General features: G+C 41.2%; 1 protein-coding gene across 7 annotated transcripts in view; it reads right to left on the reverse strand.

The window, feature by feature from the left end:
• Positions 1-19,254, reverse strand: part of mllt3 (MLLT3 super elongation complex subunit) — a 164,820-nt gene that overhangs the window by 91,487 nt on the left and 54,079 nt on the right. For all 7 annotated transcript variants that reach the window (XR_005461575.1, XM_038804625.1, XM_038804623.1 and 4 more), the window contains exons 3-4: positions 3,968-4,050; positions 856-999 (exon numbers count right to left, since the gene is read on the reverse strand). Coding sequence is in view for 6 of the 7 variants with exons in the window: in XM_038804625.1 (XP_038660553.1) it covers positions 856-999; positions 3,968-4,050 (227 nt within the window). In the remaining variant the exon portion in view is untranslated. The remainder of the gene's footprint in view (positions 1-855; positions 1,000-3,967; positions 4,051-19,254) is intronic.

A 19,254-nucleotide genomic window follows, 5' to 3' on the forward strand; every position in this document is an offset into this window, starting at 1 on the left:
GATTTTTAAAAAAGGGTCAACCTCATTCACTTGATAGTTTCAGTATTAGTTCAGAATAACACCAATTTATTAATGAGCTAAAATAAAACTTCAACTGAGATGAAAGTATCTAAAACTAAGAGCACGTGGTCAGAATGAGCAAGGGACGTTCAACCCTCTTCTACGGACAAAATTCAAATCATCTCATGCTCCATTGAACTGCATTAGAATTGGGCAGGTTGCTGTAGTAGCAGGGTATCTAATGTGATCTGCTGTTAGACCCTGACCCAGCATCCTTCAGCTCAAAATGTTTTACCCACAAAGTGCTCACTGATAACAGCAGAACGAGGAAAAGAGAGAGAGAATGTGGACTTGATTGGACACAGCAACGGGGTATCTCCTTGACCAATGCCAATTGAAAGGTACAGGAAGAGTAGTTATGACGGTGCAATGAACATCCAATTATTCTGCTACTCTACAACCTCATTCATTTTCAAGCTTCTTGAGGATAGTGGGGGAAAGCAAAAGATGTACATTTGCACTACTACTGCTCCAGAGCCCCATTAGTGCGTGTGTAACCAATGCTAAGAATTCAAACCAATACATAAGAAGTACATCACTAATTTCTCAGATGCATCAGATCCTTGGTCTTTTTGAAAACATGTATGTTGCTTTGCCTTTTGTTCTAATGAGTTAACCATCTTTTAAACTTGACTGTTCGGATTGCCTGGTAATTATCTGCACGCGCATCTTCAAAGAATGATTCCTCACAAAAATAAGCCCATTGCATTCAGTGAAAAGCAGGCATACATATTCATTTATCATACTGCTGGAGCTTCCGAAGCTCCAATATTTCAACTGAAAATAAGTACATACCCCTCCTGCTTTCAACAATTTTCGACGGAATTCCTCAGTTGGATTATTGAAGGTGAGTTTTTCACATCGTAGATGATTTACAGGTGGATGTCCCTCAAGGTGCAGGAATAAGTCATAATCAAAGCGTACCTTCTTGGGCTCTTCCTGAGGAAAAAGATGTAGAACTGTTAGTTTTGAAGATGCAATCTCACCAGAATATTTTTGGCTTTACGACAGTTTACATTTACCAAGAGCTCTTTCAGCAACAATACCTTAATTGGTCAAAATGGTCACTCAACTGGGTCAAAGCTATAAAACAGTTTGTTTAAACAAATCCAAAAATGTGATAATCAGGAGATTTATGCTGCTCGTGACTGTAGTATTATTTAGAGGACTGCATCCCAAGTACTCAGGGTGCTGCAAAGAGGAAAGCTACAGAAAAATACAGCAGAACATTAATGCAACAATAGCCTGGGCCACAGTTTTACTCATGGGACAATAGGGTATGGGCATGATCTTTTAAATGAAAAATCTCAATTCTTTTAGACCATGTCCTTAGCCTCTTAAAGTGTTCCAATGAAGCACAAAGCCCGCTTGAAGAACAGCACCTCATCTTCTGATTAGGCACTTTACAGCAATCGAGACTCAATGCAGAGCTCAACAATTTCAGATCCTATTATGTTGGGTTTACTTGTCTTTTTTCTTTTAAGCTTTCATACAGAAGTTCTGCAACATTCTGTCTTTCCACCTCCTCTAGTCATATCTTTTCTTTTTTTTTTACTTGATCCACTACTACTCACTTTAGCCTTGCAACACTAGTCCATTTCATCTTTGCTTTTCACCCTATCACATGCCTTCCCTTTCGTAAAGACCCTTCCCCTCCCCCTTACATTTGCTTTAAACCCATTACATTTATAACTTTTCCTCGCTCTATAGAAAGTTCATTAACCTGAAACACCAAACCTTTCTCTCTCCATAGATGCTTCGAGACCTGCCGAGTATTTTCAGCATTTTCTGTTGTTAGCTAATAATTCTATCCCAAAAGATCAAAATAGAGGTAGGAGGCAAACTAGCAGTGAATGGATGCTTTTCTGACCGGAGAAGTATGCAGTGGCATCTCTCAACAATTAGTATGGCTACTTTTCATATTATATGCAAATTTTCTGGAACTTGGGCATCGGGAGTAAGTATACTTTTGAAGTCTGCGGATGATACAAACCTACCAATATAATAAATAATAAGCATGATAGTCGCAGGGATATAGACTGGTGAAAGGGGCAAGTACATGGCAGATGCAATTTAATGTGTCTAAATGTGACATGATGCACATAAGAAACAACATGAAGAGACAGTACAATTTAAATTATGTTATTTTGAACAGGGGGACAGATTTCAGTCATCTTTGAAGGTGGCAAGGCAAATTGATAGGTAGTTAAGCGTGTGGGATACATAGCTATGTAAATAGGGCGCCTGATTAAAAAGAAGCCTAAACGCTTATAAATCTTTGGAGAGATCATGCCCATACCCCAATCTTCGGTTCAGCCTCAGCTGGGATGTCAAAAGCCCTGGAAAGTTTAGAGAGAAGACTTACTAGGATGATATCAGCGATCAGGGACTTACTTCAGTTATGTGGGGAGATTGCAGAAACTAGGATTGTTTTCCTCAAAGCGGCAAGTTAAGGGGACACTCAATAGAGGTATTCAAAACTTGGGAGATTTTGACAGAGCAAATAGGGAGAAACTGATTCCTCTGGCAAGTGGGTGGGTAACTAGAGATCATAGATTTAAAACAATTAGCAAAACAGAAAATAAAGGGAACATTCAAATTCCGCTCCTCATGCCCCCAAGAGAGTTAAGACCTGAAATGCATTACCTGGAAAGGGTAATGAGAGTTAAGATACCACAGGAATTTTCAAACGGCAATTGGTCATGTAATCGAAGAGGGCTACTTTGCAGAGTCATGGGAAAAAGAGCTGGTTCAGGCATGAAGCAGAATACTCTCCTTTTGTACTGAGAGATTTAGGAATGGAATTGAAAAGTGAGAAAACAGGAAAATTCTGACAACTTTAGCCACAATCTATTTCCCGTTCAATTTTTGTTTTGCCAGGCTATTTTATTGAAGTGTGTCTCCCCAAAAAATAGTGTGCATTGCCACTTTTGGAGACGTGGAGAGGGCAGGGAAGAATAGTTGGTGGTGGGAAAGAAAATGCTTTCATTTTGTTTTAAAAAAAGGCCTGCTCCAAACACTTGCACAGACTATTTCCTCCAGTAGTTTTCATTTTTGACCAGTCAATTGGTATTGCTGTATTAAAAATTTAGACCGTCCCAAGTGTAACAATTGTGAAATCCACTGCTGTTGTCTCCCAACCCTTCTGTTAATACTTGTTGCAGATGTTCTGGTCTGATAACCAAATCCAGAGCTGAACTACCACAGCAACAAGACTTCTGGCTCCATTAGAAACTGAACAAACATGCTCATCTAACAGTTACACAATGAAAGTAAATTCAGCCATTAATTATTTACCCCAATAAGTCATATTTTAAAAAAGGTGAATTTGGTCATTTTGATTTTCTATTCCTCCCCACCGAAACACTGCCTTGAAATTTATCTCCTTTTAAATGGAAACAAACACAACAATGTTATCAAACGGTGGAAAGTGCTGAATATGGATGTCACAAGTATAGAATTAGAATTCCTACAGTACAGAAGGAGACCATTCGGCCCATCGAGTCTGCACTGACCCTCTGAAAGAGCACCCTACCTAAGCCCACTCCCCTGCCTTATCCCCATAACAAAATGTCACCTGCACATCTTTGGACTGTGGGGGACCTGGTGGAAACCCACGCAGACACGGGGAGAAAGTGCAAACTCCACACACAACTCCACACAGTCACTCCAGGCTGGAATTGAACCTGTCCCTGGTGCTGACCACCTTGCAACCCATTTAGTAAATTACTGAAAAATACACTATTAATGCATGTTTTAACAGTTTGTAAACATGGTGCATTAGCTGTTTTGCCAGACCTCTGCTGTAGCACACACTTAAAAAAAGCAGCTGTAAACTTTTATCCTGCTTTTATTCCAACTGCAGGCTAAGAGTGCAAACTAAAGTTTCACATGATAGCTTCTTTACCTTGTTTTTGAAATACACTTCAATCGGCATTATAAAACCAGCGTATCCTGACTCCTCCACTTTGTATGGTGGATCCTTGCACACTGCACTCAAAAAAGAAAGAGATTATGAAATAGTTCAGAACAGAAAATACTCACCCAGAGGTATAGGTAGTAACCTGTAATAGGAGTGGAAGTTTAAGTAAAATATCTACTGAGGTGATACCAAAACAAGTAACTTTTCCCAAAACACAAGTCATGCCCAGGGCAAAAACAAAACTCAACACAACATGGAAAATAGAATTGTGAAAATTTGCCCCAAATTTCTTTTCTAAATTCTCGACATCAAGCTTTATACAAATGGCAAGTTCAAATGCCACATTTTTCACAGTGAAGGACTACAATATTGTCCAACATTTAGGATGAAGAGGACAGATGAAATGGGATCTTTTGCAATGCTGCAGCAAGTCTCATAAACTGGAACTTACAACAAAACATGTAGAATCTTTCCTTTTAACTAGAGTATGTCAAATAGAAGCCAATAGAATCTTTAATGTACCAAGTAAATTCCCCATCATTCATCAAGTGTAAAATTCTCAATAAATATGATTTGGCCATCACGAAGGAAAATAGATGTTCTGAACAAACATTGTTAACTTGCCAGATTATACCCAAAGGCAGCAGCAGTACAATAGAGTTGATTTACCAACTTGTGTTATATTTGTTCCAGTTTATATTGCAAAGCTGAAAGAATTATTGGTTGGACTTGGGTACAGAGATTTACAGATTGGAAACTAAAAAGCCTAACCCAAGCATATTGTATGCTTTCAGAATTAAACTGTACTGCTTCTAGTTGCAGATACAAGCCATTTCGAATCAAATTAAATCAAAATGCTAGAAATAAATGCTAGAAATATACTGCATGTCAGCAACATCTGTAAAAAGTTAACATTTCACAAAAGGTGCTTAAAAACCATGAATGGTTTTGATAGAATAAATAAGAAACTATTTCCAGTGGCAGAAGGGTCAGTAACAAAAGGTCACAGATAGACAAAAGTACCAGGGATGATGTGAGGAAATATTAATTTAAAAAAAAAGATAAAACAGAGTAAGTTGTAGTGATCTGGAATGCCTGCATGGGTGGTGGAAGGAAATTCAACAGCAATCTTCAAAGGGGAATTGGGGAAGTACTCATGTGGGTAACAGTGTATCAGACTGTGGGAGTGAGACTAAGTGTATAGCTCTACTAAAAGAACTGGCAGAGGCACAATGGATTAGGGGGCTTGGGAACATCAATGACAGCTTTCTGTATTTATTTCAAACTTCAAGAATGTTCTTTTTTAAAAAATTTAATACAGCGTCAACCTTAGGAATGTATACTACTGGCAGGGAGCCTCGTCCACGTGGTAGACCTATTGGGACAATGATGCATTTGTAAAACTGGCCCCAAAGTTGTGTTTGCTCCATTAACGCTGACGATATTCGGTACTTTATTGGCTGCAAAGGACTCGAGCCATTGAGTTGCGAAATGTGTTATAAAAATTTAAGTTTCTTAAAAAAAAAATAGTGGGACAGGAAGTTAGAGCTACCACACCTCCCACCTAATCATCATCATTCAGACATATCTTGATTTACAGGATCCGAAATTAATCTATTAAGATTCAAATGACCAGACTTCAGACTGAGAAATGCGTGGTATCACCTATATTTTAAGTACACATTTATTTGGCACCTGTCTCCATTAGTTTGATTGCCTTATTACTCTCCAAACCTAACTCCACCACTGCTTTGCTTCTTTCCACCATAGACTGAAATTATTTTACTCTATCAATAGCTTCCACATCAGTTTCCTTACTGTACTAAAATTAAATATATGAAAGTGCAAGAACAGTCTTGAAAACACCATGAAAATTAAGTAAAGGTAATGAAGCTATTGGTGGGGTAGTTATAATTAACAGGTGAATTGCTGATATTTGATTTTAGCCCTTTAGTAGACTCCATAGATTATAGACTAGGTTTAACATATTCTTGTTAAATTTTGATGCTGTAACCTGATACAAAGCATAAAGATTTGAAGTGAAATTTGGATGTTAAAGCCCAAACTGACACCAAAACCAAGTGGAATAAAATACCAGGCATCAGTGTTGGGACCAGTAAAGTTTCTAACAAAAAAACAAAACAGCACTTTGAAGGTCTTAGTATATTGACAAATAAAACCACCATACTTTAGTCAGACTATAACTTGCATGTGGTGTCCAGTTCTGGTCACCAGTCACAAAGGTGCCACGAGGCTCAGCAAGAAAGCCTAGAGAAATTGTACTTCCCAATCTTAAAGGTGACATTCATGGGATACTCCAGTAACATAGAAACAGGAGTACTACCACCAACACCCCCTCATGTGCACACTGCCATTCAATGCAAATGTGGTTGATCTGTGACCTAAATATGTATACCTGCCTTTGTCCGTAATACGATTGATCATAGAATTTATAGTGCAGAAGGAGGCCACTCGGCCCATCAAGTCTGCACCAGCCCTTGGAAGGAGGACCCTACTTAAGCGACACCTCAACCCTAACCCCGTAACCCCATCTAACCTTTATGGACACCAAGGGAAATTTAGCATGGTCACTCCACCTAATCTGCACATCTTTTGACTGTGGGAGGAAACCAGAGCACCCAGAGGAAACCCATGCAGACACGGGGAGAACGTGCAGACTCCGCACAGACGTGACCCAAGCCGGGAATGGAACCTGGAACCTTGAAGCTGTGAAGCAACTGTGATAACCACTGTGCTACAGTGATTGATTGATTTTCTTTTTAAAAACCAAACCAAGCTTCGATTTAAAATTTAACAATTGGCCACGCAGTTTCTAATTTCACTGATGAAATGTCTGGCTGTAATTTTTTAGAATGCCCCCAAAACGTATGCTCCCCAGCCATCAGAATTAGGTATATGCGACCTTCTAAATTCCAGGGAATATGAACAGAGTTTGTATCATCTCTCCTCGTAATGCAAGCCTCAGAGTCCAGGCCATCATTCTGGTCAATCCACAGTTCATTTCCACAGTCAAGTTGGCATGCTCGCTGTATGTCAAGTGTATGTTCTAACCAGAGCTTTGAGGAGCTGAAGCACATGCTGTAACCTCTTGTATTGTAGATATCAAATGTAGTCTTCCACTCGGAATCTTTAGTTAAAATTTCATGAACAGGTACAGGGCCCACAGATGTTTCTGGATTGTCACCATTTAGAAAGTATCCTCTTCAAATGAAGATGCATTTGCTGATGCAGAAATCCATTTGCTAGTTTTGTGCGTTCACTTACCCAGCCAAGCGGTACCCATACCGCTACATATGTGGCCCAAACTTTCCAACGTTACAGCAGTGCCATTGCCTGGGCCCACATTCTTTGCTGTACTATCACCAGTACCTTCAACGACTTGATTCACTCCACAGTTCAAATTGGCTGGTAACTGGCTTTCCGGATGTTGGGCACTTCATTTGGAGACAAAAGATGGATCATCCATTCAGCACTTCAGGCTGAAGACGACTGTAAATGCCTCAGTCTTGTATTTTGCACCACGTGTTTGGCTCCCCCAACCCACCACCACCTGTCCTGAAAGATTTAGGAGCCTCCACCTCCTGTTAGTTGTAAATATTCCTGGACAATTAAACAATGGGATGCAGCAAAACATTGATCAGTTGGTTGTTGGATTGCTCTGCTTTCTCGTTCCTGCTGCTCTCTCAGTTTAGAATGCATGTAGTCCTGTTCTGTTGCTTCACCAGGTTGGTAGCTCGTTTTTAGATGTCTGGTCCTGCTTCTGGTATGCTCTCCTGCACTCTTTATACTGACTAGGGATTGATCCCTGGCAATGGTGCAGCGAGTGTTATGCCAGGCCAGGACGTTGCCAAGGTGGTTGAATACAACATTGCTGCTGGTGGGGTGGCTCACAACGCCTCTCGGTCAGCTTTGAGCTGCTAGACAAGTTCAGAATCTAGCCCATTCAGCATGGTGGTAGTGCCACACAACATGGAGGATGCCCTTCATCTCTACAGCACTGTGGTGGTGACTCAACTGTCAAGAACAGATGCACCTGCAACAACTGGATTAGTGAGGAAGAGGTGAGGCAGGTTTCTCCCAATAATTGTTCGTAAGTCAACATGTGCCGCAGTATAACATGCATGTCTATCAGGACCCCCGTCAGTAGTGGTGCCTCTAAACCACTCTTGGCAATGGACATGAAAAATCTCCACCAACATCCACAATATATTCGGTGTTCGTGCGACTCTTCCACTTCTTCCAAACGGTGATTCATCAGCTAAGGAGGGTGGTAGGTGTTAATCAGCAGGAAACTTCCTTGCCCTTGTTTGACACAATGCCATGAAACTCAAAAGGGTCTGAAATCAATTTTGAGGACTCAGACACGCCCCTCCCTCGTGTGCCACCAACTCTATTGGGCATACCCAGTGATGGTGACAGAAGAGTATGGAAATTCAGTGCAACTTGTGATTCAGAGAGAGAGTCCGGCTAGGTCAGGCTGTTGTTTGACTTGTGGGCCAGCTCTCCCCAATTTTGGCAAAAGCTCCCAGATCCTAACGAGGATGGCTCTGCGGGGTTGATTGTATTGTATTTTCCAGTACCTGGGTCTATGCTAGGTGGTTTGTCCAGTTTCATTCTTATTTTGATTTCCCAGTGGCATTCTGTTGCAAGTGAATAACTTGTTAGAACATTTCAGACTGCAGTTAAAAGTCAACCACATTTCTAGAGTCACAAGAGGGCCAGACTGGGCAAGGACACTAGATTCTCTCCCCAAAGCACATTTGTAAACCAGATGGGTTTTTACGACAATCAACAATGGTTTCATGGTCATCATGGAGACTGCCTTCTTAATCCATATTAATTAAAGGTAAATTCCCTCAGCTGCTGTGGTAGGATTTGAACTTGGTAACTGTGGAACATTTGCTGGGCCCTTTGGATTACTAGTTTGGTAATAATGTCACTGTTCGCAGAAATTTTATATCTCCTTCCTGCACTGGTAACCATCATCGCCGTTGGTAAGATTTTCTCCCACACAGCTTTGTAATATCTAAAAAGAATTGAGTCAAGAACGTCACAAGGACAATGCACAAGTGATCGTGTGACAGAACTGGCTCAACAAATTTAAAAACCAGACAGTACATCAAGTTGTAAAAATTCTGACTGGTGTGATCAATTTATTTGAATGAAAGAAATTAAACAATCAAATCATTTTGTTAAGAGTACCATGATTTTTATAGACGAAAACCCACGAGTCTCTCTTCAGTTAGTCACTTAGAGATGTCCAATTAAAACAGCTGTACCAGTGTTTGTGCTGTTGATAGTAAGTAGACAGACTGCCAACATTTCCCATGCCTCCATTTTAAGGCAAGATTTTAAAATGTTTACAGAAGTAACTGGGTTGAGTTGTCCAACTACAAATTTCCTTTTAAATTTGAGGACTCGTGTGCTATTGCTTCAAGTCTTGTCTGACTTTATGTGCCTAAATATTAGTTTCCCACGAGAATACCACAATCAGTACAAATCATAACAATTACTCTCCAAAAACCAACCTCATATTGAAACATTGAGGCACTGCAGGTTTTGCTTTGAAGTTTCCCCAATACAAGTTTTTAAAGAAACATATCACAAGGCGAATGCTATATGTTGAAGCGCCACTGCGCGGGTTCAATTCCCGTACTGGCCTCCCCGAACAGGCGCCGGAATGTGGTGACCTTTCCTTTTCACAGTAACTTCACTGAAGCCTGCTTGTGACAATATGTGATTATTATTATTATTGCTAAAAAATACAGCACTGGAGGCCATTCAACCCATTGAGTCCACCCCAGTTCATTTGAAGAGAAAACACCTACGGTGCAAATACATTTTCTTGCATGGTCTGGTTTTTCTGCCAGTCACCTTGAATTCATGTCCGCTGGTTACAGATCCTTCCCACTATAATTTTTCTTTATAAAAAATCATGGAAGGCTTTAGATACGGTAAATACATTTCTATCATATATCTTCCAACCTATCTTGCTGTTGAAATCACAACTTTCCATGTTAAGGTTACTTGATAGCTACCATGCAAATGCAGCAACTTCATGCCATTCAATGTTGAGGCAGACGGCATGATGCTGCATTTGCAAAGCTAAAGGCAGAGTGCATCCCAATTCAGATGCGACATTCGGATATTCACATTTAACCTATAAAGATGCAATTTGTGCATAAATAAAGCACCAACTGCTTCATTTTCGGTCAACCATTACGTTGACAGCAAACACTGACTGGCCAATTAGTGTAATAACAGAAAGTACGTTCACTGACCTATGTCAAGAACTTGGTTCTACAAATATCATTCCTGCTAAGATGCAATAAATGATGAGGTTCTTAAGGCAATATAACATACTACTTTTCCCAATGAACAAATTCAGTCAATTCTACTTGCTGGCAGGAACCAAAATGACCAGCTGCAGGCATTTACTGACACACAGAACTATATGGAAACTCTGAAAGCAAGTGGAGACCATCATAAGATTAATGCTCAATACAAGATGCATACAGAAACTTAAATATCCTCAAGGTGCAGATATTGCACTGTTCAGATATTGCTGAAAGGAATAGTCAAATAACAGAGTATAGTCAGATAGTTTGGTGCAAAAAGAAACTGAATGAAATCCAGGCATTACTGACCGTCTTGGTATTTATTTCTTCACTAATGTGATTGCAGGCAATGGTGGCAAGGCTGCATTGCAATTGTTTGCACAATTGGACAAGTTGCTAGGTAAATTCAGGAGTGCATTAAACCATCTCATGTGATTCAGGCACAGTCAACAGAACATAAATTGCAGGGTCCTTTTCTTGAAGCATGTTTTATGAAATAACGGTTTCATCAATAATTTGACAGCTTTTGCGGATATTGTTCTCATGACATGATAGGATTTAAACTCCTAATCTCTGGGTTGTTAATCTAGTAACGTAACCACTGCATTACCATACCAAAGAGTGCATAAAATGTCAGAAGATGTACCACCGCCCCTTCCCCCCCCCCCCCCCCCCCCCGCAAGCACTGTGAATGCAACTGGTTAAAGGGGTTCTGATGAAACAATATCCTCGCAAACTTACAATCCATAGCCAAATTGGACTCTTTGATCTTTGGCCATTAGCTAGTTAAGATCAGCCTGGTGTGAACAAATGGGAAAGTGGTGGCACAAGATCCCACATTTGGAAGAATGATGTGGCTTAAAAGCCAATAGGAAAAAAATAATATTGATTCATTACAACAGTTTAAGTAGCAGTGAACGTACCACTTACAAGCTGAACCATAATTGGCCTCATTACTTTTAAGCTTTCATTGGTCACGAGATTTCTCGATCTCTGCTCCAAAATTCAAATGCTAAAAGACACCTCCAGTTTCTGAGTTTTAAAAAATAACCTCAACAAGCAATTAATTGCTTGGAGTTGAAAGCAAGTATTGGGTCATCCGAAGGCATCTGAAATGGAATGTGCATAAACTAAAATCATATACCTTATTGTTTTCTATTTTTTAAATATACAGATCAATTCGCATGGTTTTAGAATCTAGTTCAGCTGAAGCAAATAAAAAGTGCCCGGAAGTATACCATTGTCTTCAGTGAAGCTTCACATAGCCAGTACATGGTGCCAACAATATCTGACTGTTCATTGGTGCTTACAGATTTTCTTCCCACTGCACTTTTAAGCCTCAGCCAAAGCTGGATTTTTCCATGTGTAGACCAAAAAATGCATAACTCGATGTCAATTTAACTGAAATTACCTCCATGTTATTGCCATTTACTTCATAATGATAGAATCCCTACAGCGCAGAATCCCTACAGTGCAGGAGGCCAGAATCCCTACAGTGCAGGAGGCCATTCGGCCCATTGAGTCTGCACCAATCCTCTGAAAGAGCACCCTACCCAGGCCCACTCTCGCGGTCTATCCCCATTACCGTGGACAGGAGGTGAATTTTTCATGGCCAATTCACCTAACCTGCACATCTTTGGACTGTGGGAGGAAACAGGACCACCCGGAGGAAACCCATACAGACACTGGGAGAACGTGCAAACTTCGCACAGTCACCCAAAGTTGGAATCGAACCTGGGTCCCGGGCGCTGTGAGGCAGCAGTGCTAACCACTGTGCCACCTACAACATAACCGAAATGGCACAATAGACTACTTTATTTTTCCTCCTGCGGCTTTTCTTTAGAAGCAAAAACCTTCTACGCTGCAGGTAAACTGATGAAGAGTTGCTGTGATGCTCACTAATGTTTGCTCTGCACAGATGGATTGGATTTTACAGGGTGCCACCGTATCTGCACCATTTTTTAAAAAGGAACCACTGGGACAGCCCTGCAGCAATTTAAATTTAGTACAGCAACTCGTATCACAAAACAAAATATGACAATTTTGTAACAACAATGCCCCATAATCAACTTGGGGAACTGAGAGGCAAGCTTTCCAATTTGTGCTCAGCAATTTCACAGCCAATGATGCACAAACAAATGTCATGTGTACATATTTCCTCTTTTGCTAACAACAAAATTCAAGAGAATTTCTCCATATGGCTGCTAAGAACATGATTGACTCCCAAGTGTGCCAACTTCTGTCCCCTTCACTTCTGTACTCTTTTCACGAAGTTAGCATAATAACATTCCATGACTAATTTTTAAAAAAAGATCAATCTGTTTGGACTTCTAATTGGAAACACAACTAGCATCTTTAATGTCGTGTGTTCAAACTCTACTTGGGAAAAAAAAACTAAACTAAATGTACAGTCTTTTTTTCATGTTATTCAAGTTCAACATCATGGTTGGAATTGGAACACGTCCACTAGTTTTGGATTCATCAGTAGAATGCCAAGGTCTCCCCAGGCCATCTGAAAGCAGGTGAGCGTTTTCCCTTTTACTCCAATGAGCTTTCATCTCAATTCTGGAAAACAGCCTTCTCCAGCATGACTGCAAAATGAAACTAACTTAGATCCATTCCACAAGGCAGGCACAAACTCCGAAAGAAGTCGTGGTGCACATCATTGCGACATCAATTAGCGATTAGACAGATTGCTGCAAACTGACTTGACTTCTGAGCCACACTTTCCAGAAAGAGAAACTTTCTTTGCTGGATACAAACACAAAGGCGAAAAGGTGAAGGCAATTGTAACCCAGTCATTTTACAAACTTGGCTGACAAATAGATGCAAAATAGTTATGGGAATAATTCAAGACCGCCAAACAAGCAGGTCATGCATGTTCAAAAGCATATTTTCAGAAATTCAATAGTCAACACACAGATATCTAGGTGAAATGCCATGATATGACTTTAATTTTAATTTGCTCAATTTTGGGACAGCAACTTTTTTGCTTGAGATTCTGTTCCAAAAACAGCACAATCTTAAAATCCTTTTTGCAAGGGATTCTGTTCCAAAATCAGCACTATCTTAAAATCCTTTTTGTAGCTGCCACTGGTCATCAGCAAAGTCTGCATTTCGCACAAATTGGAATGATTTGAATTTTGCCATCTTGTATTTGGAAATTGTTTTTAAAAACTGGAGGCTGTTTTTTCACTATCCTCCTCACAGTTCACAAAACTCCTTGGCTGGGATTCTCCGACCCTCCGCGCTGCAATCGCGCTCGGCGCAGGGCTGAGAATTGGACCCGCGACGCCTTCGCGCGATTATCCGGCGACTGGAGAACCGCCACCAGTCACGCGGTCGACACGCCCCTGCGCCGATTCTCCGCGGATGACCGACCAAGTTCCCACCGGCGTGGTTCACGTATGGTGCCATCCGGCGGGAGCTCGGAGTCGCGGGTGCGGTGGCCATCCTGGTGGGGGGTGGGATCTGTCACCAGGAGTGGGGGGGGGGGGGGGGTGGTCCTCCATGACGGCCAGGCCCGCAATCGGGGGCTACAGATCGGCAGAATACTTCTTTGCTGCCGGCCCGCTTTGTGGGTCCACCATGTCGCATGGGGCCGGCACTGCAGGCAGCCGCCACGCGCATGCACGGACATGCGGCCGGAAGTGCAGGGCCCTGTATCGGCAGCTGGAGCTGCATGGAGCACTCTGGGGCCTTGCAAGGCCCCTTAAAAACGGAGAATTACCCCGGACTTTCAAGAAAAAGCTGTTTTTTCATGGGCGTGGGGACATTGCCCCATTATTGGAGAATCCCGCCCCATATTCTTAAATTTTGCCTGTGCACCCAAGTCTAGATCTTGGCATTTAGCAGTTTTCTTGATCTACATTTAAAGGACTGGTGTTTGTTCTATTAAATTCTCTGTTCCACTTTGCACAAATTCAATATTTCTTCCTTTTTAAAAATTCATTCAGAAAACCTAAACTTGTTCAGGATAATTAAGAGTACAACTGGATAATTATGAGAAAAACTGAGAGAGACCAATTATTCTTAGAATTCTATGATATCATTTCACACTCTTGCGAAGATCTTGACTCACTTGTAATTTCCGCTTATTTACTCAAATATTTAAAAGGCATTTCCATCAATACCACTTAATTTGATATTATAAAAGGGTGCTCATGTGAGCATAAGCCAACATTAATGCTTTGTTATTAAAAAGTTGCAGTACAGCCAGTGCAAAAGATGGTGCAATACAACCTCCTGGACATTATTTACTGCATTCAGACAATGCAACTCCAGTTTCCAATACACATATGACTAGTTTTGAGTTGACACCTAAACTACTTCACATTTGACACTAAGTAGCAACAAAAAATGGCCAGTTACATTTTTGGTTTGAAATAGCTGAACTAGCAACGTGGTCAGGCAAATTCCATACAAGCTTCTTCATGTTACTTCCCTGAAGAACATTCACAAAATTAATTTGAAAACTTGCACAGAAGGTATGGTCTCACTTTCTCCTGCAGTTGCACACAGAAATTAAACATGTGAATCAAGCTTGGGTTTATTTAGAAATGAGTACTTTCCAGTATGGGGTGCCTTCCCTTCATATCCATTCTAGTGGTGCGAGTAGGAAGGAGCAAGTACTCAGAGCTCCCTTCTAAAGTGGGTGATGATTGTAACAGAGACTTTGGAGTCAATCCAGAGTCACTGACCCCAGGAAATCCTCTACTTGCTCAAAATAGAGAGCTGCAAAGACATTTCCAAATAATAATTCAGAATGTTTCAGGCTCACAGTGGACAACCTACAGTCTGTTCAGGGGCCAGAAATTCTGAAAACATAAATATCGCTAGGGTACAAGCAAACTGAGCATTCAGAAAAATGCCAGTCCCCATCTGGGAAGACAGCAGTGAAAACCTCTTCGTAGCTGGGTTTTGGCATCGGAAGGCAACAGCTGCATTTTATTTACTTTGCAGCCTCACAGCCGCCTTTTAGGCAGCCAGCAACAACAGTGCTGAAAAGGTGAAGGGAGGAGATTATATTGGAGCAAAGATCCAAGGATCACAAACAGTACTGAAAAGTAAAATAAGCATTTGTTCAACAGTAAAGCAGTTGAGAGAAAAGATTAACATGTGGGCTCGCAGCTAGCAGTAATTATTAAACTACCATTATTTACACCTCCCCAGGGAGGGCTCCACATTACATTCCCTCCCCTCTGTAATTTAAAATGGTATAGGTACAGACAATCATTTTCCAGAATACAATATGAAACCAGTATCAATAATACTTGCTTTTGATTGTTTTTACTGTAATCAATCAATTCCGATGACCAAAACCTGCAAAATAATTTATAGGTTCACGTTTTCATAACACCAGTGCCTGTTAATCAAAAAATATAATTGACAATAATGAAAATAACTTTTCTCATTTCTTCCTACATACTTTCAATGAATCCAGTTGGCTTCTTCCTCTCTCGATAAGGCTATCACCTTCCATTTCTATTGGCATCACTCTGCATCCTCAAACTCTTTGTGTCAAATTTAAACTTTGGCGACCAATTCCACTTGACAGTTGGCACTGTGGCATTGATTGATTCATCTTAATCAAAGACCCTGACTCACTTTGGTCTCCCAGTAGATTCAGTTGATGCTGTCAAACTGTCAGTTTCTTAGCGGCTTTCACTTTCTCTCGGATTTCGCTTTGGGCTACAGGAAGTATTTGGAGAATGGACGGTTTACCATGCTCACCCTAGATTTTCTAATTCAAGCAACTGATCTACATGACACTGACGGAGTCTCTCTCCGATCTTCACGAGATATGCGACTGCGCCAAGTCTCTTTTATAATAATAATAAAATAATCTTTATTGTCACAAGTAGGCTTACCTTAACTCTGCAATGAAGTTACTGTGAAAAGCCCCACATTCTCCACATTCCGGCCCCTGTTCTGGTACACAGAGGGAGAATTCAGTCCAAATTACCGAACAGCACATGTTTCGGGATTTGTCGGATGAAACCGGAGAAAACACGCGGAAAACGTGCATACTCCACAGTGACAGTCACCCAAGCCGCAAATTGAACATTGCATCTACAGCTCTGAAGCAACAGTGCTAACCAATATGCTGCTGTGCCATCAACTCTAATCAACTGTATAATCGCAGACTTCTCATCTCGTCAGCGGTTTTTCACCATGACATTCTGACCAGCACTGAACTCTCATTTCATGCCAGGTGCATTGCGACTCATTCACTTTGTCTTGCTTTCTTCTTTTCTATTGATGCCACAGTTAAGCAAACTAAGATCCTAGGTTAAGCGTTGACACAAACTGGAAGTGACCAACCTGTTGTAGGCTGTGGGATTATTCCTTAAGAGAACAGAAAGATGTTTAACCCATGTTGAAGAGAAACATGGAAATTACTGCACAGCTTGTTGCTGAGTAAGTACTGCTGCAAAGACTTGTTCACAATTTCTGCACTACTTTCTGCAGCACCATTCGATGCTGGGCGATGTGGCAATATTTATACAGCGGATTTTTAAAATTGAACCATCTTTCACCATGGATTAGCAGAAATTAATCGAAGACAATTTACTCGTGGTAAACTTGTTCACCTTCTTGGGTTCCTCCTCTGCCATTGTACAGCATGTAGAGCAGAGAAGCAAGCCATTTCACTAAACCCATCTAGAAATATAGCTTCAATTCATCAGATTCTCGATTCTGCAATTTTTTGAAACTGCCGTCTTTAAACTATTGAATCCTGATCAGGTGCGGACTGACACTCCAGCAATTATGCTCCCATCCAAGCCTCCTCTCACACTACTTAATTTAGGGTTAATCATATAGCATTTCATCTTAAACTCAACCTTCAAATCATGCTGCTGGAACAAAATTCCACTATTCTGCTTCCAGTTCTCCGCTCCCAGCCATGATTTATTTTAACTTTATGCTCAACTCTTTATTTATTATGGTTTCAAATGAACATTAATTTCAGAATAACTCATCTCACAGACAGTTACATTACTCCCAAGATACATATCGAATTTAGCCATGGTGCAATCACAATTACAAATTGGAGCTGCTCATTACTGCATTGATTCAATTTAATTCCCATGGTGCTATTCTTTCCACATTATCTTTCACTGCAATAACACACATTAGTCCATCATTCTATATTAATCCAAAAAAGTTCCAATATAACAAGTTACGTTCCTATCCCTGCGATTCTCGCCCAGTTCATTCTGAAAGGAGAGTTGGCAGAATACCATTAAAATTTCAAAAACTGAACAGATTGGATAGGCTGAACGACCTCCTACTGCACTGTACTGTGATTCCAGACTATAATATAGATCTACCACCCTCTGTGCGCAACATGTCAGATGAATCCAACATGGAGACTGATGATAATGGCTAAAAGTAAAGCTGCAAAATGTCTGTATGTCTATTTGCATTACAAGGAAAAAGAGTGGGCATGGATTTCTTTGAAGAATCATAATGAAGACGACAATTAGGAACACAAACAGAAAGCAGAACACAATCAATCCTGAGGCAACTCGGATCCTTATAAAACCAGAGACTGGTGAAAACTGCCAGAATAGTTTTTTGACTTGTATGATTTTGCAATGCCTCCTGCACGAACAGCCCGCATGACTATCGTTACATTCACAGACTATAAAATGCATCGCTTTGCAGGAAAGCACACAACACTCCTTCACTTCCCTGTACAGTCAGTACATACAGTGACTACTTTGATAGTTTTAACAGGCTGGCAAAAGCACCCTTTTTTCTCAAGAGATATAGTGTAAAGAATGCAAGTGTGACAACAAACTAAGCTGCCTCAGTACTTTTTAAAACCCACATTGGAGGAATGCAAGTCCACACCTGATCAGGATGGAATAGTTTAAAGACGGCCTTCCAGAAGTGGTCTCAAAACTGCAGAATTGAGAAACAGATCAGGAGCAATTTAAAGCTGTATTACTAGATGGTTATTGAAGTGATATACCTTCAGATTATCAATATGAAACAGTTTAATGACATCCTTTGCTTTATATTAATACTCATACCACTCATTTACTTTATTTTCCACATCACCATTACAAAAGTATGTTGAAGTTGGAAATGGCACCAAGTGGTACATAAATTAAAGGAATCAACTTGTCATTTTGCAACAAAGAACGCTTTCTGTTAGACTTGGCGACAGTGCACAAATAGTCTCATTTTCCTTATTTAAGTGCCCTGGTTTCTTTCCGATATTAGTCAGCTGAATGGGGCTGCACTCGATTCCCAGGAGCTCTTGATCCACTTTTACCTATTGAATTGTAGCCCAAGCATTTCCAGTAATGGCCTCTCTCCCCATCTTTATACTGTCATTTCTGGAAACCACTACCCGGCCCCAGGCAAGGATCCATTTGCTCCTTCTGTACATGCTGTCCCTTAGTGGCCTCAGCTAAAGGCATGGGGTGCGATTTAATGGAAAACTTTCTAAGTTTCTATGACGCTCCTGCATAGCCATCCCCACTCCATTCGCAGCCACGCCGGACCCCTCCCACATTCCTCTCTCTCTTTCTCTCTCCCCCCCCCCCCCCCCCCCATGTATCGCACAATCCCCAAAGCCCCCTCCCACAGCCCCTCCCCCACAGGTAACCACGCGTACGACTACCGATGATGTGTGGTTCTCCCCCCCCCCCCCCCCCCCCACCACCACCACCACCATGGCGATTCCCCACGCCCGCTTCCCATGAGAACACCTCGGGAGAGCAGCTCCAGGGATGCAGCCATAAAAGCTGCGATACAGCTGTCATCCCTATCCCTCCACCAGCGCAGAGACACACACACACATCCACCGGTGGGCAAGGGCAGTGGTCAGGCTTCTGGGGCACATTCTGGTGAGCATCACACAGTTGCTGATGCACAATAGATGGAGGCAGGAATGCC

This window comes from Scyliorhinus canicula, chromosome 8 (genome assembly GCF_902713615.1).
Source record: "Scyliorhinus canicula chromosome 8, sScyCan1.1, whole genome shotgun sequence".
NCBI classification, from domain to species: Eukaryota; Metazoa; Chordata; class Chondrichthyes; order Carcharhiniformes; family Scyliorhinidae; genus Scyliorhinus; species Scyliorhinus canicula.